Here is a 27,743-nt window from a genome sequence, read left to right as displayed (position 1 = left end):
TCGGTGAAGGTCACGTAGTGGAATTTTTTGGCTTTATATAAATATCACTCTTGCTTATATATCGCGATTTTCTTTATATATATATCAGTAGTTATCTATATATATATATACACGATTTTCTTTATATATATTCAGTTTTCTTTATATATATATATCGTAGTCTATATATATATATATGTCATTTTCTTTATATATATAAATATACGATTTTCTTTTTATATATATATATATATATATATATATATATATATATATATATATATATATATATATATATATATATATATATATATATATATATATATATATGTAGTTTTCTTTATATATATCATGTGGCACTTACGGGCTTACGTAAATATCATACATGTGAAGTAAAATATGTTTAAAGTATCCCCCCCTCTTTGAGAGCAGATGCAAAACAATTCTTTGTGAAGCAGTTTACCACTGGTAAAATTGTAAAATAAACTCATCAAAAAGAAAAGCTGGGTCACAGTGTGTAGCACAAGATTATAGCACACCCTCCCTCTTACCTCAAACCCTCATTATAATTACACGTTTCTTATACTCTGGATATAACTTATTTTTCTGTTTTGAAATTACAAATTCATATTATGTTATAACAGTTTTGTACAATTTTCTAAATTAACAGTAAAGACCTCGTAAGAAGTTGTAAGAATTAGTGCCCTTACCGTGTGTATATGTCTTATACATATTCAATAAATTATGTTTGAATCAAATATACTAGTAATTACTAGTAAGCAGTAGTGTTTCTTCCATTATTTACAAGTTTGTTGTCATTCAAGTGTAGGATCACGGAGTTCTGGTTCCTGTTCCACACTTCGGAGATCTTTCTCGGTCACCCCTTTTGCTGCGAGCTCCTCCATCAACCTTTCCAGATACTGGGGGTCGGGGTAAGCAAACCTGTAATAAAGAGGATCTCATTGGTGCTGTAACTACCAGAGACTCATAGGAGCTGTAACTACCAGACACTTATACATGCTGTAACTATCAGAGACTCATAGGTGCTGTAACTACCAGAGACTCATAGGTGCTGTAACTACCAGAGACTCATAGGTGCTGTAACTACCAGAGACTCATACGGGCTGTAACTACCAGAGACTCATAGGTGCTGTTACTACCAGAGACTCATAGGTGCTGTAACTACCAGAGACTCATACATGCTGTAACTACCACAGACTCATACGGGCTGTAACTACCAGAGACTCATACATGCTGTAACTATCAGAGACTCATACAGGCAGTAACTACCAGAGACTCATAGGTGCTGTAACTACCAGAGACTCATACATGTTGTAACTACCAGAGACTCATAGGTGCTGTAACTACCAGAGACTCATACATGCTGTAACTATCAGAGACTCATACAGGCTGTAACTACCAGAGACTCATAGGTGTTGTAACTACCAGAGACTCATACATGCTGTAACTACCACAGACTCATACGGGCTGTAACTACCAGAGACTCATACATGCTGTAACTATCAGAGACTCATACATGCTGTAACTACCAGAGACTCATAGGTGCTGTAACTACCAGAGACTCATACATGTTGTAACTACCAGAGACTCATAGGTGCTGTAACTACCAGAGACTCATACATGCTGTAACTACCACAGACTCATACGGGCTGTAACTACCAGAGACTCATACATGCTGTAACTATCAGAGACTCATACAGGCAGTAACTACCAGAGACTCATAGGTGCTGTAACTACCAGAGACTCATACATGTTGTAACTACCAGAGACTCATAGGTGCTGTAACTACCAGAGACTCATACATGCTGTAACTATCAGAGACTCATACAGGCTGTAACTACCAGAGACTCATAGGTGTTGTAACTACCACAGACTCATAGGTGCTGTAACTACCTGAGACTCAAACATGCTGTAACTATCAGAGACTCATACGGGCTTTAACTATCAGAGACTCATAGGCGCTGTAACTACCAGAGACTCATACATGCTGTAACTACCAGAGACTCATAGGTGCTGTAACTACCAGAGACTCATACGTGCTGTAACTACCAGAGACTCATAGGTGCTGTAACTACCAGAGACTCATAGGTGCTGTAACTACCAGAGACTCATAGGTGCTGTAACTATCAGAGACTCATACAGGCTGTAACTACCAGAGACTCATAGGTGCTGTAACTACCAGAGACTCATAGGTGCTGTAACTACCACAGACTCATAGGTGCTGTAACTACCAGAGACTCATAGGTGCTGTAACAACCACAGACTCATACGGGCTGTGACTACCAGAGACTCATACATGCTGTAACTATCAGAGACTCATAGGTGCTGTAACTACCACAGACTCATACGGGCTGTAACTACCAGAGACTCATACATGCTGTAACTATCAGAGACTCACAGGTGCTGTAACTATCACAGACTCATAGGTGCTGTAACTACCAAGCTGTAACTACCACAGACTCATAGGTGCTGTAACTACCACAGACTTACAAAGTAATTGGGATAAAGAACCATGTTTTTAAGGTCCAATTTCTGTCCCCTTTTTTCACAATTTTAAGAAAGCCTCAGAGCATACATATTTAAATATAATTTAATAAAATTTACAACTGTCAGGAAAATATTAGCCAGATTTTAAAATCTGTGAAAGGTGCTTGTAAGAAATTACTCAAGTTTGATTAGGAATCTCAGGTATACATTTTATGACTTTTGGAAAACAATTCTTCGTTTTTAAACAAGAGGCCCATGGGCCACATTGCTCACCTGAGCAACAATAAACATTATAAAATCAGCTTTACAGAGTAATATACCCAAAAAAAATTATGGACAATGTAGTCTAACAGATCCTGTACTTTAAAAAATCAATTTTTTGCCTGGACATTCTGTTCATCATTGATCCCTTTTTGTCACAGTATAGTCATTTTACATATTGAGCATTACAGTTCTCAAGAAGATCTAATCAAATGGGATATAAACCTACATCAAACTTGTGAAGTCCAAGAATTGTCCAGAAGCCAAAGTCTAAACAATCTAAAAGAATCAAAAATATGTCAAAATGATTGCATGTAAGTAAAACCATTTATTATAACATTTGAGTTTTGGTGGATTTAAAATGTTTTCCTTTGTAAAATTGGACCCCCCCCCCCTCACCCAATGGGGCTCCATCCTACTCCTGAAAAATAATGACAAAGGACTATGTGCGGTATAGTCAAATATCTGCCCCCGATTTCAACCAATTTTTAAATAGTATCGATAAAAATAAAATCTTCACAAATTATTGTATAGAGGATGCCTATAACTATAATAATGATTTTAGTCATCGTTGCTCTTTCGCTGTGTATTTATTACGTCACCTAAATAGCCCAATTCCCGCAAATTTGCAAACAAATGAAAATATTCTCATTTTTGCTCTATATTTTGCATTCGGAAGTATAGAGCGCAGGTCTGCTCAAGTGCGATTTTAACATATTTTTTTCTTCAGATAGTTATACACATTATACTAAAATATGGTACTTGAGCAAGCCTGCGCTCGATGTTTCCCAGTCGAAAAACCATCGGAAAACACCCATATTTTGCTACAAAACATCAATTTATCAAAATAATGCAATATTCATGACGTCATTTCTACATTATGACGTCACTGTGGTGATAACCTTTTACACCTTTATTTCCAATATGATTTTAACTATCTTTCACCTTATTTTAAAGCTCTTTCTAAAACTTTGATTTTGGGGGGCAAAAATTGCATAAAACCGCACTTAGTCCTTTGAATCTACACTATCTAAGTTTGCTTTCACTAATGTTGCACCTTTTCTAAGAAAATATTTTTAAAAAAAAGATTTTTCTCAATATATTCCTTTGTAAAGATTTAACTGGTCCCCATTGTGCCCTACCCTACCCCCATGGATTATAATTTGACCAAACTTGAATCTACCCTACCTGATGATACTTCACACAAGTTACAGCTTTTCTGGCCAGTCGTGTTCTGAGTAAAAGTTTTAAAATAATATTTCTCTATATATTTCTATGTAAAAAGTTGACCCCCCCTCTCCCATTGTGTCCCCACCTTACCCCCAGGGACCATTATTTGAGTAAACTTGAATCTGCACTATTTGATAATGCTTCAATCCATTTCAGCTTTTCTTTTTTAGTAGAAGATTTTCAAAGATTAACTCTATATATTTCTATGTAAGACTTTGACCTCCCCATTGTGGCCCCACCTTATCCTGGGGACCATGATTTGAACAAACTTGAATCTATACTATCTGAGGATGCTTCCACACAAGTTGCAGCTTTTCTGGCCAAATGATTTTTGAGAAGAAGATTTTTAAAGATTAACTCTATATACTCCTATGTAAAACTTCAACCTCCCCATTGTGGCCCCCACCTTACCCCCGGGGACTATGATTTGAACAAACTTGAATCTACACTATCTGAGGATGCTTCAACAGAAGTTCAGCTTTTCTAGCCAAATGGTTTTTGAGAAGAAGATTTTTAAAGATTAACTCTGTATACTCCTATGTAAAATGTTAACCCACTTCCACACAAGTTTCAGCTTTTCTGGCCAAATGGTTGAAAAAACTTTGACCCCCCAGTGTGGCCCCATCTTACCCCCGGGTACCATGATTTGAACAAACTTGAATCTACACTATCTGAGGATGCTTCCAGACAAGTTGCAGCTTTTCTGGCCAAATGGTTTTTGAGAAGAAAAATATCATCAAATTTTCAACAAATCCTAATTATTTCCCCTTAAAATAGGGCGTGTCACTTTGTTTTCACAAACTTGAATCCCCCTTTCCCAGTGATGCTTTGTGCCAAATTTGGTTTAAATTGGCCACGTTTAGGAGAAGAAGCCGAAAATGTAAAAAGTTTACAGACAGATGGATGGATGGACAGACAGACGCCGGACAAAAAGTGATCGGAAGCTTTCAGCTCAGGTGAGCTAATAAAAAACTTTATTTTTCAGTGTTCCATAAATAAACTTAAATAAAATAAGGAGGTAAAACAAAAGAAATCAGGAAAGCTATTTGGGCATTCATCATTAAATCCACACAATTTAAGTTTCTTACCGCTGAGGTCCACCATGAATGTTAGTTTTGTGATGGATGTCGTTCCATGTGATCACATTGTCCCGCCCAGTGGTGCGGGAGTAACCGATGGTGAACACCAGGCGTCGGTCAAAGGCCACACTTAACAGCTTTACGGCCAGCTGACCCTGGGGACAGTCTGGTAAAAAGGCGACCCTCCTCTCCCTACGGTAAGGAACTCCTGGGTTGGGGTGCTCCTCCTTGGATAGAAAATATTTGTTTATATTTAGGCAATTAAAAGATTGGTAGTGAATTCAAAGCTTACAGTTTTTCAAATACAAGACATTCATCAGAAGTGTCTTCTATTAAACTATTTATCAATGCAAAAGAATAAAATTGTTATTTATCAAAGATTCCCAATGTGTGTAAAAATATATGTAATCATGGTTAGTATTTTTTGATATATGTATCTGTGTGTGTGGGCGTGAATTATGTCCTGATTGATTTATATATAGACACGAGGAAGTAAACTTGCTTGCAGAATGGCTAAGATAGAAGTGCTTTATAAAATTTTACCAAACTTTTCAGTAATGTCATTGAATAAACAAAAGAATGCAATTTGTACTAACCCCTTGAATGCCATCTGGAAACTCATAAGTTATCACAAGTGTATTACACTTGGGATACCCTGGAAGGCTTGTGTTATCTGTTTCAACTTTCATCGTGCCCTTGGGTTGGTTTCCGGTGACAACTCCATACATTTCTCCACAAGTCGGGCACACAGGCTTGTGTTCGAACTGTCTGTCTATGCAGGGAGCACAGAACTTGTGCTTACATTTCTGCAGAGTTTTGTGTTCTTTATCCAGTGACTCCAAGCAGATAACACACTGATGATCACCGTCATCTGCAGCATTGTCAGTTGTCCTCTGTTTTGGTGTCGTCTGCTCTGGTGCCTGGCTTGCCTCTGCACCCTGCAACTTTCCATTATCAACCACAAGAGCAGCTGGACCATTTTGTTGTGCTTCCATTGAAACTTCTCCAATATTTTCAGCAAAAAAGGAATCCTTAAGGGTGGTTCTTTTTATGTTTCCATTTCCAGTTCTCTCCAAATTCATTGGTATATACTGCTTCAAGGCTTTTCTGATAGCTAGAGTGGATTCATCTCTAAAGTTTACAATGTGAATGCAACTAAGCTTACATTCTGGGGGTCTTTTAGTTGAAAACTCAATGATTCTCCTCACTAAATTGGTTGTCAAAGTTAGCAGGAAGCTGGGGTTTGCATCTGAAAATAAAAATGTTTTCTATAGTGAAATTTTTTATATTTCTCAACTACATCCGAAATAAAACCTGGAACCAGGAAATATGAATTTGCAGTCAGTACATAATAATAGGATGATTTCATCTGTGGAGAACAATATTTTCCTTGTAGTCAAAATTAATACATTTATAAATATCAAGAGTAAGCTCATCAGATCAGTTTGATCTAGAACCCTAATTAATCCATTTTTTCCTGGAAAGTGGATGCATACATGTAACATTTAAATGGATGCATCATTATATGCCACCATGTTAATGAGTTCATTTCAAAGGCATTCTTGTTTTATATATCTTATATTTAATTCTATATCACACATGTATTTAATAAAATTAATTGCACGCTCAAAGTAAGTGATGATTAATCATTAATATAAAAACAACTACCAAAACCGCGAGAAATAAAGAAAAATCTTTTTTTTAAAAATATAACATTAAAGTCAAACAGATGACAATATAGAAGCAGATCAATTACTGAGTAAGGACATCTTGAGGACATTGAAAGAACAATACCCTAATATTCTTACTCCTGCATTCACAAATCTGACCTTCAGTAAGATATTCATCACACATATGACTCTATCATACTCTGATTTTCTTAATATTTAAAGGCATCTTTTATGATAGCCGACTCATTGAAATTCAGTTTTGAGGATGCATGAATTCAACCATTATTTTTTAACAAAAATTTTTATATTTCAATTAACAATTGTTTTGTGGATCAAATTAGCAATTAAATCTACTTAAATTGATGTTTTGTATCTATTTTTAATAAGTGTGGTTTTTCAAACATTTGGAATGAACAATGTACTGTAAATGTTAACTGGATTACAAATGCTGTCAAGCAAAGGCTTAAGGATCAGTTTGTGCTGAAATGGTCGGCTGATATTGCAAATTCTTCAAAAGGTCATATATATAGAACTTTCAAATTTATTTTTGGATATGAAAAATATTTGAGTATTCTGCCATCAAAACTTCGAAAAATTCTTGTTAAATTCCGTACGTCGAATCACCGACTTCCTGTAGAAACTGGTAGATGGTTAGGCATTCCTCTTAATGAAAGATGTTGCACATTATGTAATAAAAATCAAATAGCCGATGAAATGCACTTTATATTAGAATGTAATGCTCTTTCATGTATTAGACAAAAATACTTGGAACCTAGATTTTGTGTAAAACCAAACACTTTTAAATTTTGTGAATTATTGTCAGAATATTGTCTACTTTAAAACTTAAAAAACTCAAAAAACTCTGTTTATTTATAAATGAAATTTTTGAATCAGTCTGTCCTCCTTGAACATCTGTACTTTTTTCTCATATTTTTTTTATTTCTCTCTAATTTGTACTGTACATGTACCTCTGACTCTATACATACATTTGTAAATATTTATATATATATATGTGTGTCATGTTGACGGTTTGAGTGAAAATAAATTGAATTGAATTGAATTGTATATATTGATGAAACCACAGCCTATGACAAAATAAAATTTACCTGCACCCAGTAAAGGCATAGCCATGTGGTAGATTTGTTGATCACAAGCTTTCTGTAAAATCTTGGCATTACAGTCATCTATGGTCTTCACCCATTCTTCTTCATTCTCAGCGCTATCTGTACCTATTGCCAGATATATTTCCACAGTTTCATCAAAATTCCTCCCAGCATCCACCACAAGAACATCACCAGGTTTGAGGCTCTGTTGTCTATATTTCGCTATATTGGTCTCATATTCCTTTCCAGCAAAGTCGGCGATTACTTTAGAGCAGGGATCTCTATGTCTGATGTCTTTATCTTCCATACAGACTATTGCATTAGTTGCTGACCGGACGATATTTCCCGAGTACACACACACTGAAAAGTCATTGGTCAGCTGATATAGCTGATGATCTGTATTCCTTCTCTGGGTCATGCTGGATTTCTGGAATCCAAGTCTGGAGACTCCCATTGGATTCATATCAGGTCTCAGTGACGATGAACCAACAGAGAGGGATACCTCTGGAATTGAGCTTGTTGATGCATTGAAAATGCTAGAGAATATTTGCTTCATAACAACCACAACTTCATGAGACATGTCAATAAAATGGATTTCCCGTAAAGAAGATCCTTTCATTTTGGCACTGGCTGATATCACAGCATGGGCATACTGAGTGGCACAGACATCTACTGGCATTCCAAAGATACCTATAACAAACAACTCAAAGAGATGAGATTCCATCCACAGAACAGATTAGATATATGAATTATGTTGAATATGATTAAGAGATATTAGACAGCCATCTCTAACTTTTTGTCCTCAAGGAAACTGATTGTAAGGTCATGTTTCTATATATTTCACATAAAACATTTTTAAAACTAGACAAAACAAATAAAGAAATTTCAAACACAATGTTCAGAATAATTTCCACCTGTAATGTGGATTTGAAAATGCCTGGAATATTACAGCCCTCTAAATTTGTATTTATCTAGCGTTTACGTAATATGTTTAAATTAAGTGTACCATGTCCATGTAGTATACTGGTATATACTGCACAACTACAGGCTATACTTTAATTCAGAGAAAAATTCTAATGACTGATTAATTATTTACTAAATACAAATAAAACAAACTTGTACCAGAACTTATTGCTGGGAGTCCCACAGAGTTCATTCCTAGTTCCGCGGCTTTTAGTATGCTGGACTCCACAGCAGAGCGGAGAAGAGTTTTACAGTCCTCAGCCTTAGCGGAGTTCCATATGGGCCCTACAGCATGAATGACGTAAGCGTACGGTAAATCACCAGCCTCTGTGGCTGCACACGACCCTGTCTTTACGAGACCATTTCTCCTGATGTGTGCCTTGCATGCTTCATCAAAAGATTCTCCTGCTGCCTCCAGTAGGGCAAATGCTACCCCTGATCCATGCTTCAGATATTCATTTGCAGCATTAACTATACATGCTACAGGGAGCTGTAGAATGTTCTCTTCATAAACAAAAACTTGTATATCCTGGTCTGTAATAAAAGTGGACACATCGTTTCTAAAGTCTACTGGGGTTGGTGCCTGCCTTTGTGCAAGACTTGAAGTCATATTCTCTTGAGGAGAGGTCTTAAATTCTGGCGATATCTTCTTCAAAATCAAATCCTTTACTCGGGAAGCATCCTGTGAAGACATAGCAATAAGATGAATGCCATTACACTGCTCAGCAGTTGTTGGGATAAATAGAAGGACATCTGTACACTGTGGCTGAACATTGCTGACAATGGACTGTAACACTGGGTTTTCCAGGTTCGGTAAAGGAATGGTGTCTACATGCATCCTCTCTGTCAACTCCTGCAGCTTCTGTCTTAGCAATGCCTGCGTCTGTTCAAGCGTTTCACAGGACCCAACCAAAACTATCTTTGATCTCCTTCCATCATAAGTTATATTCACTGAATTAAATTCCGTTTGCAAATCTCTCTGGTAGAAGTAGAGAAATGCCTCGTATACATCTTGAGGTACATCGGATATTTCTCTCTCTGCTTCCATTGTGTAATCTACGAACTTCTCAGGAGAAGTCTCCATGTTTCTGATGATAGCAGTCACATGATCCAGATCGTCAGTTGAAATTGTCAATCTCAAGGTCATTAATCGCTGGTCAGCATCCAATCCTAAACTCTGCAAGGTTGTTTCACCTGTAATGTTACCATATTTTAATGCCTTTTCTGAATTTTAGAATGTTACAGAATTAGGATTTATAAGAAATGATTACTTTGCTGATTTTTGAGGGGGAGAAATTTTTTATTTTTTTTAATCTTTTTTTTTTCATTTTCACAAAATATGAACTCTTAGAGTGCAGCTTCTCAAGAACATTGCTGACTTCTTTTTACCTTGTGCACTCTGAGACTGTAGCTCCTCCAGGACTCTATTGAAGACCTTTTGTTCTGTGACACAGATTTTGACCTTCTTTACGCGGCCGGTACAGAATGTCTGGTGCCTGTGTCTGGCCACGGCTTGGTAGACTGAGGACACAAAAGCCCGGTGGTCCTCACACAGTGGGTCTATAACAACACAACATCATTGGAATAAACTATTAAGGCCAAACAAAATTAATGATTTGTTTTTCAGTCACTGCCACATCAGTAAAATTATCATCGCATCAGACTTTTATAATATTGTTTTACTGGATTTTTCATACTAGTCTATGTCAATGAAAATGTGATTTTAGCCGAAACATCTACAACTGAAATGTTTCTGTTATCTTTAGAAATTGTGACTGGGGCTTCTATAATGTTGCCTAGGAGCATTATATGGACAATTGTATTGTTTGAGAATTTTATGATGATCACTATTGTGACATGGTGTTTATTTTGTTTTCCTGGAAAATCTGTCATGTTTCCCATGCTCTTTAATTATGAATTCTTTTGGATTATTTTGGATTATGATATTATCAAAGTACAGTGCCCCAATAAAGCCACATCTGACATTTTTCTTTTGTTCATACATTATCATCTTTTTTATCCACAAAATTCAATATTTTCAAATATCTAATATAATATGACAATACGATTAAGAAATAAAAGACAGAACTGAACTAAATACATGTAAATACAATCGAAAGGAGGCTTAAAAACTAAGCATTTTCAAAGTCCAAGGGTCATAACTCCATCTACTTAACATGTAGAGTAATCTATGTGATGCGATTGTCCCTCATTTAAACTTTATGCAAATCTCATCTCAATATTTGCAAGAGTATCCAATTTGTTTATTCTTTGGCAATGTATACAGGTAATAACAAGTATAGATATACAGACTACAGTACCGGTTGGTCTGGCTGGGATGACCAGTGACTTGAGGTCCCCCTCCCCTTCCGCTGTGTTGAGAGCGGTGAGGACAGCCTGGGTGAGGCCCCCCTGACGGGCATGGACATGTACAATCTTCTTCTGTGGGAGGTCAGCGGCAGGGGTCACAAAGTTCTTACTGTACGATAAGGTCCTTGGGTCTGCTACAATGAGGAGGAACTTACTTTCAGTGATTAGCAGTGTTATGAGATGCATACTGAAATCTGCTTAACTGAATCAAAATCTTGTGAAATTCTACATTTTATTTCAAATAGCTAAGTAAGAACTGTATTTCTTTAAGTAAACATAAGAAATTTCCATCCAAATACTGCGGTAGTAGATTAATTGCTTGACTAATCGTTTTACCGCTTGCTTTTGTAGTCCCTGTTGCCATACTTCTAAGAAGTGGATCATTACTGGCATCTGGGGAGAAAAAAAACCAAGAATCTTGTTCCATCAGAAAATATAATCATAATGTCCAAATTAAAAATATTTTTTTATATCTGCATTTACTTTTCAATCATTTTAAAGCATTCAATTTTGAGTCACATAAACAACCTGTTGATTAACCAACGAAAATGTATTGACATATTAATTAAAAGATATATGTAGATTTTGCTGATGGCTTGGAACATAAAATTGCATTTAACAAAAGTGTTCATGCTAATTCTCAATGCAAAATATCTAGAGAAAACATATCCTTATTCATACCAGTGGAAAATGGATTATCACTGGTAAACAGTCGCACAAGCCCGTCATATCCGTGCTGTTTGGTGACATCACCGAGAGCAGCCGTCAACGTTATTCCATTCACCTCACAGGTAAACTCTGTTCTTCCAGGCAGATTAAAGTCTGTAAAATATTGTATTCTTAGATGTAGTTGCAAACTAATATCTCTGTTAACTTGTAAAAACACACACACACACACTCTCTCTCTCTCTCTCCTTTTCAACATTTGATCCATTGACTGTAACAGTCCATGTGGTTCTATACTTTTTTAGACTTAGCAATCAGCTCCTCAAACACCTTTATGCAAGCCAAATTTGCAACACCATCTTGCAATTCATTAGTAGAGTTATCTCCTTTTCTGGTTGTCCAATAAAAACAATTCCTACATAAGTTATTTCCGATGAAGAGATGAAAATGTCATAAACCCTTGGATCCCAAAGTTGAGAATGTCAATTAATATTTGATCAATTATCCCACAGAGTGCATTTATCACCAGATGATCATGAGTTTTGCTTGGGAAGGCTGATTTGAGCCTTCTATCAAGTGAGCTAAAACTAAGTCATTTAACCTTAAGTACCTATTTTGGGCCATGGTGTTAGTCAATGAGTTAAACCTTTAAACCTTCCTTGCCTTTTACCTGAGACACTTTGAGCTGGGAGACTGTTCTGTCTATACAATGTCGGTTCTCTACTGACTGGTCTAATCTTGTCTTTCTTATACCTCCTCAGTTCTTTGTCAAACTCCTAAACAAAGAGAGTACAAGTTTTCAAATACAGTGTATGCCCAAAGATTACTGTAGAAGCTCAAAATTTTGTTGTTTTTTAATCAAATAAAATTCTGTTGGCATTTAACTTCGTCATCACTTTGTATTCATTAATACTTTGGTTCAAAATTCATCATGTATTCAATTTCGTTGATTTATACTGACTACGAAAATAACGAAATTTAATCCTCAACAAATATTTCTGCTTCAACAGTATATGTTATTCACTCTGAGTTCCTATGATATGAAATTAAAGTAGCGAGAAGTGTTCTTGTTAATTATACAGAATATATTGTACATATATATGACTTTCAATTTATACATCAAGTTATATATTTTGAAGACTTAAAACTTCAGTATATATAATATGTTCTTTCATTTGCATAAAGAGCCAGTAATGTGAACAATTTATAGAAAAATAACCTTCATGAAACAATTTCTCAGTGTTGCCAAGACAATTTGTTACCCAAGGGAGATTACTTTAGTTAATTTATGCTGATGAAAATAAAAATGACCTGATATGAATGATTGCATGTCTATATATACATGTGGTGTTCTGCTGGTCAAATAGGTGGTATAAATTTGTGGGGGATAATGATAACTGATGGCAGTAAAAAGGTGTTGAAAGTTAGCATGCAATGATCAAACACCTGAAAATTGTTTGAAATTAACTCGTTGACATGTCTATAAAGTGTGCAGAAACTGGTTAAATGTACATGCACTACCTTGAAGATCTGCATATCAGTAGGAATGATCACAATGTCAATCTCTGTCAGCGAGGAGTTGGGGTGATCCTGCTCAAACTGTCGGAAGACCTGGAACATCTTCTGGGCCACTCTGACAGGGGGCATGTTTAAGGTTCCACAGCCCAGGGCTGGAAATGCTATGCTTTTCAGGTCTTTCTGAAGTGCTTGATTTAGACACTCTTTAACAAATTTTTCCAGCATCTACAATATATGATGAGTATATATAGAAACTTCAACTGGTCACAAGTTAACCTTTAGATTTATATATCTTATTCTAAAACAGCAAAAAGAATGAGTCCTTAATAATTGAATGATTGACAACCCTATAAGATTCAATCAAAGATTTTATTGGCATGTAAGTCTTGAAGTACCTCCAGACAATGGGCCTTCTTGACCTCTGGTTCATGTGTACTGGGCCAGTAGTCCAGCGCTCCGTGATACACAAACCGACAGTCCAATCTGAATCCTCTAGTGACCGCCACCTCTCCCTGAGTTATGCCCTTTGGATGATAGTTGCGGAGCTGATCCTGAATGCATGGGCCTGCCTTTCTAAGAATGGATCTTGAGACCTTGCCAGAGTCCAAATCCAAGTGCAAGGATGTTGTATTTACAATAGCTTCTCTCTGGTAACAGATATGTATAATTTTAAATACTTGTATGTGTATGAATGTTTGATAATGCAAACTTTGCATAATTTCATTTTTAGCTGGCATTACAAATTAACTTCAAAAGAAATATACATCAAAAAATGTGATGTTATTTTGAAATAGAATAATATTGTGGAATGGAATAATAAAATACTGTTTGAAGTATAATAATATGGTAATTTAAAATAGAAAAAAAAGGGTTGGCATTGTGCCAGCAATGCTCACCTTCTGATTGGCTATCTCTCCCTTGACCAGCTTAATGGTCAGTCCCTTTCTTCTCTTCCCCCGGGGCTGGGTGAACACCTTTCGGATTGTGTCCCCCATGGCATCCACACACACTTGGCAGATCTGGGCACAGATTTCTGTCTCAGGGTCACACAAGGTCACACGCTGTCAACAAATATCCATACACATAAATTGAAATCCAGTAAATTTTCTCATACCATTAGTCACAGAAATTTTTTTGCTGCAAACCACTCTATACATATTTCAATAATAATGATAATATCTAAGATTTAAAAACAATAATGATATCAAGAAAAATTTGTTGCAGAAAACCATTTTATCACAGTCAACTAAAATAAAGTTAATGTGAAAAAAGTTTACATTAGAATGTATCAAGCTGTATCAAAAATTTACCCTGAGGCTTGATACTGCATTTTACATGTACATGTACTGGTAATTGTACTATGCATTTTGCATAAAGAAGGAGTAAGATGGCCAGTAACAAAATGATAATTGTATTTAACATTTTAGACATGTACCTTCAGACAACAGGCCTTTCTGTACTTTTCTATGTGAGTTTGAAGTCCCATGATGATGGCTTTCGTCAGCCTCCCATGTGGCCAGTCTTTGAAGCTTCTCATAGGTAAGGCCACAGATTTATGGCCATATTTCTGTAGGTCTTCAAATAGATCCACCAACATGTCGACCAGTTCGTGCTTCACTTTTCCTGACCCTGTGTTCCATTTAGGAACAACAACCCTGGCTGCTTTTCTCTCAAGTTTTTCTACATACAAAAATCTGCTTTGTCCTAAAATAGAAAGGAAGGAACACTTGTGAGCTGTGAACAACTGGATGAGTAAACATTACTTTGAGATGTTCTGCTCTATAAAAGGAACTTTTTTCTCATTTAAATTCAGCTTATTCAATCCATCATGAAGCAGTGAAATAATTACATTTTGTGTTGCATATGTTCAAATAAAACTAATCAAAATTATTTTAAGAGAAGAATCAATTTAAAAAAAATTGTAACCCTACCTTCATTGGTAGATATCTTATTAAGATAAGGTAAATTTTAGTGCTGATATTTTGCTATCTTATCAACTAGGTGTTTCAAAAATGTTTGCATAGATCTTATCAGATGATATAATAAGTTGAAATATTTTGGAGTAGACATGTAATGTAAGGTACTTCTTTACCATAGGGAGTTTTCTCCAAACGATCTGCTGGTTCAATCAACATGTCAACTTCTGCCTCAGAGGTGTCACCACGAAATATATGAACATCTATTTGATCTTTAATTCTGTAAGCATAAAATTCCAAATCATCCTGCCTTCCTTTAGGAGCTGCCGTGGCTTGGTTTCCTCCATTCTGAACAAACGATATTTCAGAATCTTCCGTCTGAATGTCACAACAATGATGCCGTTCCAAATACCTCACTAAAGCATAGTCATTCATTCTAAAAAGTTCTGCTGCTCCAGGTGACTTAATGGCAATTTTTGTGGTTGAAACTTGGTCCCTCAAATCCAAGATGGGACCTACAGCAGCTTGGATATTTTCTTGTGTTCCTATGATAACAAATCCAGGAGTAGATCCAGGGCCTTTTTCAATGCCCACACAATGTCTCTGTCCAATTTTTTCAATTTCAAACATCTTCCTCTTTTTCAGGAAGGAAAACACATCTTCATGAATTTCCACAAACTTTTCTGTTTCTTCTGGTTTAGCCTTGACTTCAAATGACTGCAAACAGCTGTTCACATCCTGGTTCAAATTACTGCAGCATGCTATGTACACAGAATCCTGCATTACGGACCAGACAATTCTTCCATGGTACTTCTGTGTTAAATCACTCATTTTCTGTGTTAACTTTGTCAAGTCTTTGGGTTTAGGAATGCACTTTAGTTCCACAGTTTTTAATATGGTTGTCAGCACCTTAGTTACATTTTGCTCAGTGTCAGAATACACAATCAGGTAGTTATTCTCAACATTTGGCAACCAACAAAACCTAACACCAAGTCCACTAAGTATTTCCTGATCCAGATACTGCACTACTGCATCATGGCATAAAAGATCAAGTATTAAAGGATGCAATTTTGTAGTCCTCATGGAAAAACCCCCAAGCCATTCGTTGTTTTGAATCGATTTGATAGCCAACTGTATACTTTCATTTGAGCCTTTTATATCTACTGCCTGGTCTTCAAATTTTTCTACCAATGTAACATTGTACTTTTCTTCAAGAACAGTTTTTCCATCCAACATGGATAATAGTCTAAGCTTTATACTCGAGACTGGAATGGTATGAGAGTGTTCTGATCCTGATGTCATCCCCTCCAATTCTTCAGCCTTTTTCTTCTGTGTTGTGTCTGTACAATCTACCTCCAATGAGTGGCCTTCCAAGTCCACTTTTTCCATATGCATATACTGCTGAGGAGTTGACGACAGTGTTGGGCTACTCTGTAGTTGTTGGAAATCTCCATTTTCTCCACCTGTGGCTTCAATCTGTCCATCAAATTTAATTGGTTTGATAACATAGGTCTCACTTTCTGGGCTATCAATGCTTTCAATGAAACATTCATCTGTGCCCATTTTCTGATTTTTCTTAATTTCTTTCCTCATAATGTTTTTACTCATCAAAACATCAGTAAGTAACTTTGAAACATTTTCTATATCCTCTCGACCAATAGAACCATTTTCATGGACAAATTTCTTCAGAGTCTGTTCAATAGCTGATTGTGTTCTGCAATACTGGGCCTCTTCCTCTTGGACCAGGAAACTCCATTGATCTGTGACTTGTTCTTTACTTCTGTCATCTCCAGCTCCAAATAAATCAGAATCCTTCTCCGTGTTCTGATGGTTCACTGGTGGTAGTTCCGAATGCTCTACACATCCGTAACTTGTAACTAGTGGTGCATTCTCTAGCATCCCCTTTTGGTTGTCTAATGGTGTTTTCTTAATCTCCTCTTTAATCTCTTCTTGATGGTCGAGGAAGAGAGAACTCAATGGTTCTGTTTGCTCTGCATCCAATGATGTTTTCTTACACTCTTCTTGATCATGACTAAGGCCAAGAGAACTCATCAATTTTGTTTGCTCTACATTTAAACTGGTACCTTTTCTGTTATTGTGAGGACTTTCCTTTTCTTCAGAGGTTCTTGACACTGGGAAAGACTGCAGAGACAATGATGTTTCAACTTTAGCTGATGAGGACTGGCATGGCATCGGTCTGATGTCTTCTTGAAAAACTTTTTCTGTTGATTCCCCTGACTTTAAATTGTTTTCTGGAATAATGTCCTTTACTGAAGTATCAATGGATTCACTGCAGACTGTTTCTAAAGAGGCACCAACATTTTCAGGCAACATTTGGTAGGAGCTGAAGGAATCTGGCTCAGACTTTGCTTTTTTCATTTCTTCTGGCCACCATTCTAGGGAGTTTCTCGGTACTTCAAAACTCTTCAAGTCATCAGGCTTCCGAAGTGATAGCTTATTATTGGGCAGATTAAAATCAATAGACTTGCTTCCAGCATTATCTCTGCTAAATAAATTTGGTACATGCTGTTTCATCTGGTGACCTGGAGAATTGGAGGGTCTTTCCAGTGAATTTTGATTCCATTCATTTTCTGGTTCTTCAGGATTTTGTTCATCTCTAGTATTTAGCAGTGATTCAAATCCATTAAAACTTTCAAGTCGAAGAGATTGCTCTTTCTCCATTTCTCCATCTGCTTGAAATGTATTGGAAATCACATTTCTATCATTTGAAACCAAGGAGAAATCTCTGTCATTGCTGGACTCTCCTTGGGAAGCATTTGCCAAATTGTGATTTGATGTTTCTGATCTTGTAGAGACCTGGTCATAGCTTTGGAAATCTCCATCCTCTAGTACTATGATACTATCACTCGACTCTGTTGTGCTCATTCTAAATATGTCGCTTTCTCTCGACTCAATAATCTGCCCTGTTGGCTGTTGACCCTGGTTCTCTCGAGTTAATGTACCTACAGAGACAGAGTCGGATGAATTAACTAATCTACTACCTATGTTTCCAATTACTTTGGAGAACAGTGGATTCACGACTGGAGACCTGGGAGAATTTTCTGGTGATGTTTGACTCTGGTCAATGACTGCAAAGCTTTCCTGACCACTGCCATTGAAATTATTGAATACCTGATCAGTTCTTTCTTCTTCATTAGGTGGACCAAATCCAATGCTGTCTTTAAGTCCATCCTCAAGAAGTACCCTGGGATCTAAAACAACACTACCAGTAGGCTCTTTGTTGGATAATGCAGAGTCAGGATTTCCATTTTCCTGGAGAGAATTTCTGAAATTTTTGGGTGCTGAACAATCTTCGTTGGTCGACTGAAATGATGAATCTCTGCTGACATACACAAAATCGCTAGAAGTCAGACAACTCTGCTCCGTCAGGGAAGACATTTCCAGCTCTAATATTACCTATAACTTTCTGTCATGAGTTCATCACATTCACAATTTTCCTGTAAAACAAATGAAAAGAAAATTATCTCATTATACATATACATGTACATTCTCAAACCATGCACATGTCTAGTAAATAAATTGAATTTTCATAAAAGGTTTTTTTTTCATAAAATAAATAATGATTCATTCAGTGAATTAAATATGATATAATACATTAGGTATCAAATGTATAACACACTGTTAGGTAAAAATATTTCATTTAAAGTTTTTTTAAGAGACAGAACTCTGATAGCTTTTAATAATATTGCTATTTTTTAGAAGCTGTTACTTTTGCAATTAGAACTTAAAAATAATCAATATAAATTTGTGAATTGAGCTTAAATAACCTAATGATCTATATCAATAGATCAGTAGCTTATCAAGATATATACCCCTTCTAGAATAAACATATATTGATATGATAATTTTTTTTGTTTAAATGTTGTTTAATTTTATGTGGTAATATGTTAAGAAGGACTGTACATATGGACCTTAATTAAAACATTTAAAATCAAGTGATGATTTTCATTTAAAATCAACTGATGTTTCATCAAATAGTACATGTATAATCAAATTCATGGTATAATAACGAAAGCAGTTTTTATCCTTTTTTCCCAACAGTCTAATTTCCTGTTAAACTGCTTATCAGTATGGCAACAGAAGTTCTCACAAACACACATACAAGCCGATCGTTTCAGTGTCTTTATAATGTGATATGAGAGGCAACAACTGAATAATGTCATACCTGCATTGATTATTGCTTTTAAGACGCAAATACTTGGCATAAAAACAAATACACGTATGCTTGACCTCCTGACATCTACAGGTATATAGGAGTATACATCGAATATATTTTTCTACGCATGTAATTTTAACCATAATTTTTACGACTAATGAAACTAGACACATATTGAAAAGTCAGGTCTGCAAAATTCTTATCAATATATGCTTGTTTTTTCTGATTATGGATCTGTGGATTAAGCAATTAACTGATTAAGTACATATAACGTTAACGTTATCCTACTTTCGTTTTTAAATTCCAAAAATTCGCCTTTAAAAACGTATGTCAATATCAGTTGACATAATTTTGTCAACCAGCAAATTCTTTTTTAAAATTTAGAAAATAAAGATGTAATGAAATGGAATACATACTTTACCCAAATGATAATTCTCATATTATGATTATCAGTATGTCACAACAAAATATATAAACATGGATATGACATCACATATTTTCCGGAAACACTAAACGATGGAAGTCTAAATTCTAAAGCGTTTCCTAACCATTTCCGGAAAGCAGGATATAAAATTGACCCTTTAATTAATATAGCTTCCTTATGGACAGGCATTATTTTGATTTGTAAAACAATTTTAAAAAGTTTATGTCCGACTTCTGCACAATCATTTCTATCATTTATATTTTTCAAAATAATTCATATTGAGAAAAAAGTCATTATAAAGTAATTTCTATCGTTGTAGAAAAGTCACATCACTTAAACAAATTATAATACTTTAAAACTGAAATAAATTCATACTGAAAAATTGAAGTATTCAAAACAATGTAAAACTGTATTTTTTAGAATTTTATTTTGCTGCAAAAACCTAACTGTTATTAAGACGATTCTGCAAGTATTTTTCATCCAGGAAAAGATTTCTCTACCAAAGGGAATATAATACATATGTACACGTAGCAAACTAATTATTGTACAAGTCAACAACATTACTTTGTTTCAATCAGGGCCTCTAAATAATTAATTTTTCCATACAAATACATGACTAACAAATGTTTATACACCTGAATACCACTGTATTCGTTTGGTCTTTTTAGTAGTAAATTAAAAATTTCTCAATAAAAACTTCCGACATGGAAATTGCAGCTCAACTCGCATTTAAACTGATTAATCCCTTTGCGAAGAACAAGTCTATATTAATATTTAAAAAAAAACATTCAAATTTTAAATCCAGAATATTTGGATTTTTTCTTTACAAATGACAGCTTATGGTTATGAAAGTAATGATCAAATGGTAAATTTTAATTTAAGGTAAATCTAGCTGATTCATAACTTGTTGACTAAAAATTGTTTAAAAACTCTGCAGAGATCAATTATGAGTTCCAGCTCGTACATTAAAGTCTCCTGTACCAGAAATCGGTCATCTATACCAGATTAGTGTATGCCTTCAAGATATTATTGCTAGTTAGACCAGTATACCGATAAGTCGACAGCTGGTAACATTAAATTGTATTAATTAATGACGATAATTTTCAGCCACGTACATGTGTGTCATGAGATAGTGATGAATGATAAACATGTACTTGTAACAATGCCCTGATTTACGGGGGTCAGCTGTTACTAGACAGTTTATAGTTTATTTAATGCATATTATAAATGGTATTGTATGTACACTAAGTACATGTGTTTGTTATTGTTATACTGCTGTGTAAGGTATATGTGCCAACAAATTTGTTCCAGACAGATATCTTAGTGATGTAATAACTAATAATAAACTAATAAAGCTATTTTTTATATACTTTTAAAACAATAAAAGGACCCCTTGGAAAAAGCTTTCGAACTTTCATGGGTTATAATAGAACCGGTTCTATTTATTACGTCTTTTGAATACCCCTTCTTTCAAATTATTACCACCATTGATGCGCACTATGTGTATTCTAGTAAGAGTATATCTTTGGTCAATAAATTAATCAATAGACTTAATTAGTATCAGCATCGTTTTAATCCTCTGTTTTTACCATCGTTCCGAAACTGAAAACAAATGAACACGTGCATTGTATATACATTACAACATAGATATTTTTAACCTTGTGTTTGAACAATTACAAAATCTACCCTAATCTTTTGACGCAAATAACTAACCGATTAAGGTGAATTGAAATATGTCGGACTAAAGAGTGACTGCGTTCAAATGGATTCATGATCCTTCATGTTATGGATATATATATATACATGTATATTAATAAAGTTTGATTCTATTCAGTAAAATTGATATATACTTAACTTATTTCTTGTTGATTGTGGATTCGCTACCTTTAAGATATAGCGGACAACAACCGCTTCAGCATTGAAAAAACAACTAATTGCTTAAATTTTTTTATCAACCCTTCATAGCAATACAGTTACATGCAAAATGTGGAAAATGCTCAAATCTACGAAAGCCGTCTAGGCAAATCTCTTAATTCCGATTTCCCGGTACAAAAATCAAGTCCAAAGTTGCATAGTTAACAATATTCATGCCTGTTTATTCATATATATTTACATTTTTCGGCGTCTTTATCTGCGATTACACCACGAATCGATTTTGTACTATACGGTCCAATAAATTCAAATGACGTATTGTTGGGGCGCAAGCGGGGTTTGCATAATTAAGTACAGGCTTTCACACAGCCCTTGAAGCACTTTCTCCCGCCTATCTCCTCCCATAGTTTCTCCACAAAGCAATGGTTGTCCGTGTTGACACAGTTCTGGACATCGTATTCTGTCAAAACCGGACACGCCCTCTCACAGTCTAGGCTATCTACAAACAAACAAACAACGGCACGTGATTAGAGGGATCATTCTACGTATCTTCTTTGTTTTTTGGTCAAGCTCCCTTTCTAAGAAACGAAATTTGCATGCATATCAAGTAGGTTCACTTTATGAGATTTGAAGATTTGAAAATATTATTTTTAAAGGTATTCAAAAATTAACAATCGTGAAAAACACTATTTCAAATATGCACAACTTTATTGATATTGTAGTAAATATGATTTCCAACTATTCATTCAACCATGGTAATAAATCACAAAATTAGTAAGAACTGGATTTACAAACTTTACAAAACTTCAAAGTGTTTTTCATGATAAATAGAATAATTGGACAAGTATGAAATAAAATGGTATGAATTTTTCAGCATTTCGTAGAAATGAATTGAAATACATGTATAAACAGTATTACTGATTAAATGAACATAACCCGTGACCAAGCTTAATAAATTGGTGTTTTCAATCAGGTGCTACATAAAGATGGCAACTTTTTGCGATTGGCATAAGTCTTTAGGAACATTTTCAAAAGAAAAACACATCACTTAAAATTTGCCGAACGACCATTGAGGAAAAAACCCAATATTAGTGCCGTTGGAATATTGGTGTCTCAATTGTTGTTACGAACGGTTGTACTCACTTTAAATTAAATTTACTGTTGATTTCGTCCTCGATATTCGTTTAGATATCTGGCAATCCGTATAAAAGTTATTTTAACATAATTTTGTCAATGCTAAAATATATTGTGATTTTCATCGACAACCAACGCAACCAAACCGGAAGTGTTCATAATGTCAAGCAGAGGTCGCAAACCATAGGTCAAGATCACTATACATCGTTCTCAACCAATATATACATGTTACATGAACCAATAGATGATAACGACACAGTCATTTATGACGATGTTGGTCCGATTTATAGAAATTGAACTATAGATATTACAAAAATAAACGAGATAATATCCATTTATATAATTTCTCATATAAACATCGAAAGATAAACACGAAAATATAGTAAATCTTACTGTGACATGCAACACGACAACCGGTGAAACAACCGAACTCAAACACCGGAGTAACGAAACAGCACGGATCCCTTATGATGCAAGAGGTAAGGTCCGGAGGATCATTAAACCTGCATCTATTGAGGTCTGAAACAAATGTTTTATTTTAGAAATCTTACGCTAAAACACTCAAACATTATATATAACATGGATATGTAGCTTATAGTTATTTTTTATTGTGTTAATCTTGATTGAATATGGATAATTTCATTGATTAAAAATCTAAATAAGAATTAATTATTAAAAAAAAAATTGTTTTAAAACTTTTGTTGCGCAAAAAAATAATAATAGAAAATTTAAAAACAACATTATCAGTTTCAAATAATAATTTTGCTTACCCGGTTTTAAAGAAAATGTTGAACCGACTCCAATACAAACTGCAATAATCAAACCCATCATGGTACCAAAGGAAACACTCTGCGGAGTTACCATGCTTTCAATCAAAATATTCTGAACCTTTTCTCACAAGGTTGTGACTAACAATACGTTTTTATAAGTGAATTTCAAAGTTTGACCATCATCAGATCTACAAGTATTTATAGCACTGGTCGAGATTATTATAATCATAATTTACTGTATTTGCAACAGCTATTATTGACATGCGGCTATCAAACTTACGGCAGCTTCAGGGCGAATGGTTCAACCGACTTAATATAGTCGGGCTGGACACATGTTTCAATATATTCCCAATTGTGCATGTTATAAGTTTAGCAGCTGGGAATAAACGTTTTGACATTTCTATTAATTATATAATTCCAAATTGATAATTAGAAAACGTTTTAGAAATATGAGTAATCTGTTAAACTTACGTACTTATATATCCTCCCCAGCCGTGCCCCGGCGGACGCTAGAAGGGGGTCGTTCAACAAACGACAACCGCTTGCAACAACCTGTACTTACCATCTATAGTCTTCACCCTCTTTCTCCCAGTGCGCCTTTGTTCTATGTTAAAAGCCATAGTACATGTGAACATGTAATTCAGCCACTTTCAACATGCGTTATTTTTCCAATAATTTGCTGTCCGATTTGTCTGTTCAACCATTGTATAGATGAACATATTTTAAAACGTTAGAACTATCCTAGATATACCATTATGCATGAACGTATATGCATAAAATAGTATTACATAATATAACCACATCATCATTTAAAAAAGAGTAAATGATCACACTGGATACAGTATGACAGGCGTTGTAAATGTTTATCGAATAGTCTTCCGAAGGTTCTTCTATGTATTTCATCTTCGCTAGCCAAGGATTTACGGAGGATTGTACATTGCAAACCCTTGGCCAGCGAAAATGCTTAAGTCTACATGAACAAAAACAACAACATGCTTTCTATGCACGGTGATTCATACTTGCATGAATGATTCAGAGATCCATAAATGCATATATATACTAAACAATCTTTCAACATCCTCGTTTAACCCAACATTCAGTTTTAAACAAGATTTTCAACAACTAAAAAAATTAACTTTCGTAATTTCAAGGACCTGTCTCTTTGAAAAAAATAACTTGCTCCTGACTGTAATTCAAATTCTTCGTCACAACTGATATTGAAAAGACATTGAAACAAATACTGAAAAATTAAAAACAAAAACCATGACATAAACATATCAATACTTTAACTTTATTGCGTTTTAGATACAGAGCATCACACAGCCATAAAAACAGCTTCGACCTTCCACGTCAATTGACATAAAATGGATGGAACACAGGGGGTCGTAGTTGACGCAGTCTTTAAGGTTTTCTTTGGGTGGAGGCGGGCAGGTGTTGGAACAGCCGTAGAAACTGTATTCACCTATAGGTAAAGAATTCCGAGCAAATATACTGTAGATAATCAAACTAGAGTGAAATGAAAGGAAAGAAACGATGTTAATTAAAATGAAATAGGTGTTCGCCTATTTAAAAGAGTTGATAAACAGTTTCCCGTCATGTACCCTTCCCTTACGTATCATGAATTGTCACAAACATGTACAGTAAAGCACGGTTATAGCGAAGCCCCAGAACCAATATTTTGATTCATTCGGTTTAAACGTTATTCGTTATATCCGTAAAGTAATTATTTAAAGTACTACATTTTCTGTACTAGGAACGTGAAACTGACTTCGCTGTTATTGTAAATTCCTTTGTAGTGTGTTTGCTATAGCCATGATTTACTGTTCTACATAATTATATGCAGTCACGTGCTATTCGGATAAACCACTCTATAGAGTCTTCAAATCAGAATCATATTAAGTACCTCCTGTGAACCGTCTGACTATAATGACAAGAAACCCGGTACTTACTCTCACAGTTTTCCTTGCACCCCCTGAAACACGTGTCCTCAAACACTGGCTCGGGGGAGCAGCAGCGATCGGTCTTCAGACAGGTGTCGACTTCAGCCTTGGACGGCACTGGACATCGAAACTTCTTGGCGTCTGGAATTTTTAACTTTATCACTACCATAAGACACTCATTAGACATCAAGTAGAATGCAGAACAAAGTTATATTTCAAATAACTACTGAGTGTCGTCCTTGTACAATATAAACGTACATGCAAGTCCATTTTTAATCCATTTTTAATCGGTAATTGCAAATTAAAAATTCAATTTATTCAACATAAAACAACGCAAAAAATCATGAACTGTTCATTTCTTTCTAATGGCGTGTCAATCAAATAAACTACTTACGGGTATTCCAAGGAAAACACAGTACAGGGGACAGATGCAACCAAAGACCGATACCGACGATAAAAGCTTGGAACATAGACATCATGCATGCAGAACGTTTCTTTCTCTGCTGTAAAGCGCAACGCAATGGCTGTGAAACATTTTGTTAAAAATCAGCATACGGACGTATAAATTTGTTGGTGATGGATAGTGACAATGAGAAATTACACAACTAGAGGAACTAGAGGCATAAATGTTAAAATCTTGTGGGCATTGACGAGAACAAACTGTAATAAAAAATATCAGTGCGATTTATCGGGGCATCAACTCTGAGTGACACTTTTAATGAGCCCAGGTCATCGATCAGTATAAAGGTCAAGGTCGTTTAATATCAGGTCTATATAACAACCCTCAAACAGACAAATAACAATTTTTTTTTTCTTCAAAATATAAGAAATGATAATGTGAAAAGTTAAAATACATGTACATCATAAACTCAATCTCGATAAACGATGGAACCTTTACCTATTTAAACAGAGAAAAATGCTCATACATGCGCCATGCAGGCAACAGTAAGTGGAAACCTAAGTCCATGAGGGATCTTAGATTAAAGATACAATTAAATATTTCAAATGTATCAAATAGCGTGTGAACCAGTGGATGCACAGTTATTGAACTTGACTTTAAAGCGTCAAGGGCGATTAAATTAATGATCAAATCTTTCACACACTTTTTACCCTCAAAGATTTTACACATATTTTTTATCAAATATATCATATCATTTAATGATAGGAAAACATGTTTCATTTTAATGTAACGTCTTTCCTGTTGGCGAGCAAAGTTGGGCGCTGCTTATGCAGATAAGAGAAAATAGAAGCAATACATATGACTATATTTAAGTAAATTATGTAGGAGAATAGTTGCATAACTTTGACAGAAAATTGAAATATACTCTTCCGAATAAATTTAGGAGTCTAAAGTACATGCATGTAATTAATCAAGATAACAGATGCATCCAAATTTTTAAACTCATCAATTTTAGGATACAAGACCATAATTCATTGCGGCAAAACAGGCAAGTGGGTTGATGAGACACCGTAGATTCACTGTCTCAGTGCTTACCAACAGCTAGAAAATTAAGGTGGTATAGGACATCTGTCAATATTAATGTGGAATTAAAGTAGATCATAATTAGAATACTTTCAGCGATTTAGAATTTTTAAATTTTACAATATATGTTTCACTCAAAAATATGCATTGAAATTTTGAAAAAAAAAACTTGGGTAAAACTTTTAAAATCCCCAACGGGATTCGAAATCATGACTTACAGATCATAGTTAAACCTCTAATCCACTGCGCTACGCTGTTAAGTAACAAATAAGGGAAAGAAACTATTAATAAAATTAAACTTGTATTTATTAATTGGTATTTTTTTATGAATAGCAAGTCACAACAAAGAGGTGTCCCATACAATCTTAAACGAGCCGTTAGGTCTTTATTACATGCATCGCATTTCATCGTAGCTCATGTAACGGCCATTTAGATCAATCTTCACCGAGATTTGAATGAAAAATGAAATAAAACGTAGGGTGACCATGGAATACAAAGATCTACCCCCCCCCCTCCCGTGACTTTAATTTAGAATACCCCCCCCCCCTCTCTCCGGATTAATATATGAATATCATCTATTTAATAATCTCGTGTTGCATATTTACGAAACGTTACATCTGATAAATTGTTTCAAGATTTAGTTAGCATTTTCGGGTATGCTCTTTTTACCGGGTATAGCT

At 35.1% G+C, this 27,743-nt stretch overlaps 3 protein-coding genes across 4 annotated transcripts; all 3 read right to left on the bottom strand.

Moving 5' to 3' along the window:
* Window positions 1–330: 330 nt before the first annotated feature.
* On the bottom strand, window positions 331–19,970 carry LOC128182365 (uncharacterized). 2 transcript variants are annotated; one of them, XM_052850968.1, is made up of 16 exons: window positions 19,857–19,970; window positions 15,440–18,721; window positions 14,783–15,051; window positions 14,244–14,408; window positions 13,743–13,994; window positions 13,351–13,572; window positions 12,500–12,605; window positions 11,845–11,985; window positions 11,500–11,556; window positions 11,115–11,297; window positions 10,183–10,353; window positions 8,953–9,987; window positions 7,834–8,520; window positions 5,654–6,306; window positions 5,067–5,284; window positions 331–921 (listed from the first exon to the last, which is right to left on the bottom strand). In XM_052850968.1, the coding sequence occupies exons 2-16, from the start codon at window positions 18,660–18,662 to the stop codon at window positions 795–797; spliced, it is 7,509 nt and encodes a 2,502-aa protein (XP_052706928.1). In that variant the 5' UTR covers window positions 18,663–18,721; window positions 19,857–19,970; the 3' UTR covers window positions 331–794. The 2 variants fall into 2 exon arrangements, with proteins under 2 accessions (XP_052706928.1, XP_052706936.1); XM_052850976.1 differs by having other exon boundaries at window positions 11,115–11,294.
* Window positions 19,971–21,798: 1,828 nt separating this feature from the next.
* LOC128190489 (uncharacterized) lies at window positions 21,799–23,845 on the bottom strand. The gene is made up of 3 exons (XM_052862565.1): window positions 23,641–23,845; window positions 23,264–23,389; window positions 21,799–22,235 (listed from the first exon to the last, which is right to left on the bottom strand). The coding sequence occupies exons 1-3, from the start codon at window positions 23,732–23,734 to the stop codon at window positions 22,084–22,086; spliced, it is 372 nt and encodes a 123-aa protein (XP_052718525.1). The 5' UTR covers window positions 23,735–23,845; the 3' UTR covers window positions 21,799–22,083.
* A 614-nt stretch (window positions 23,846–24,459) lies between these two features.
* Window positions 24,460–26,243, bottom strand: LOC128163844 (uncharacterized). Its single transcript, XM_052827515.1, has 3 exons — window positions 25,975–26,243; window positions 25,590–25,721; window positions 24,460–25,102 (listed from the first exon to the last, which is right to left on the bottom strand). Exons 1-3 carry the CDS (start codon window positions 26,057–26,059, stop codon window positions 24,942–24,944), a joined length of 378 nt encoding a protein of 125 aa, XP_052683475.1. The 5' UTR covers window positions 26,060–26,243; the 3' UTR covers window positions 24,460–24,941.
* Between the last annotated feature and the right edge of the window lie 1,500 nt (window positions 26,244–27,743).

This window comes from Crassostrea angulata, chromosome 1, assembly GCF_025612915.1.
Source record: "Crassostrea angulata isolate pt1a10 chromosome 1, ASM2561291v2, whole genome shotgun sequence".
NCBI classification, from domain to species: domain Eukaryota; kingdom Metazoa; phylum Mollusca; class Bivalvia; order Ostreida; family Ostreidae; genus Magallana; species Magallana angulata.
Note: the sequence above shows the minus strand (reverse complement) of the source record. Positions and strands in the feature narration are given on the sequence as shown.

Coding starts and splice junctions, on each gene's coding strand:
- LOC128163844 (XM_052827515.1), bottom strand. CDS start 26,059: ATGATGTCTATGTTCCAAGCTTTTATCGTCGGTATCGGTCTTTGGTTG. Junction 25,722..25,974: donor GTGTTTTCCTTGGAATACCC/GTAAGTAGTTTA, acceptor TAAAAATTCCAG/ACGCCAAGAAGTTTCGATGT. Junction 25,103..25,589: donor GTGCAAGGAAAACTGTGAGA/GTAAGTACCGGG, acceptor CTTTACCTATAG/GTGAATACAGTTTCTACGGC.
- LOC128190489 (XM_052862565.1), bottom strand. CDS start 23,734: ATGGTAACTCCGCAGAGTGTTTCCTTTGGTACCATGATGGGTTTGATT. Junction 23,390..23,640: donor AACATTTTCTTTAAAACCGG/GTAAGCAAAATT, acceptor CATTTGTTTCAG/ACCTCAATAGATGCAGGTTT. Junction 22,236..23,263: donor TTGTCGTGTTGCATGTCACA/GTAAGATTTACT, acceptor GTTTGTTTGTAG/ATAGCCTAGACTGTGAGAGG.
- LOC128182365 (XM_052850968.1), bottom strand. CDS start 18,662: ATGTCTTCCCTGACGGAGCAGAGTTGTCTGACTTCTAGCGATTTTGTG. Junction 13,573..13,742: donor AGAAGGCCCATTGTCTGGAG/GTACTTCAAGAC, acceptor CATATATTGTAG/ATGCTGGAAAAATTTGTTAA. Junction 6,307..7,833: donor TATGCCTTTACTGGGTGCAG/GTAAATTTTATT, acceptor TTTTATTTTCAG/ATGCAAACCCCAGCTTCCTG.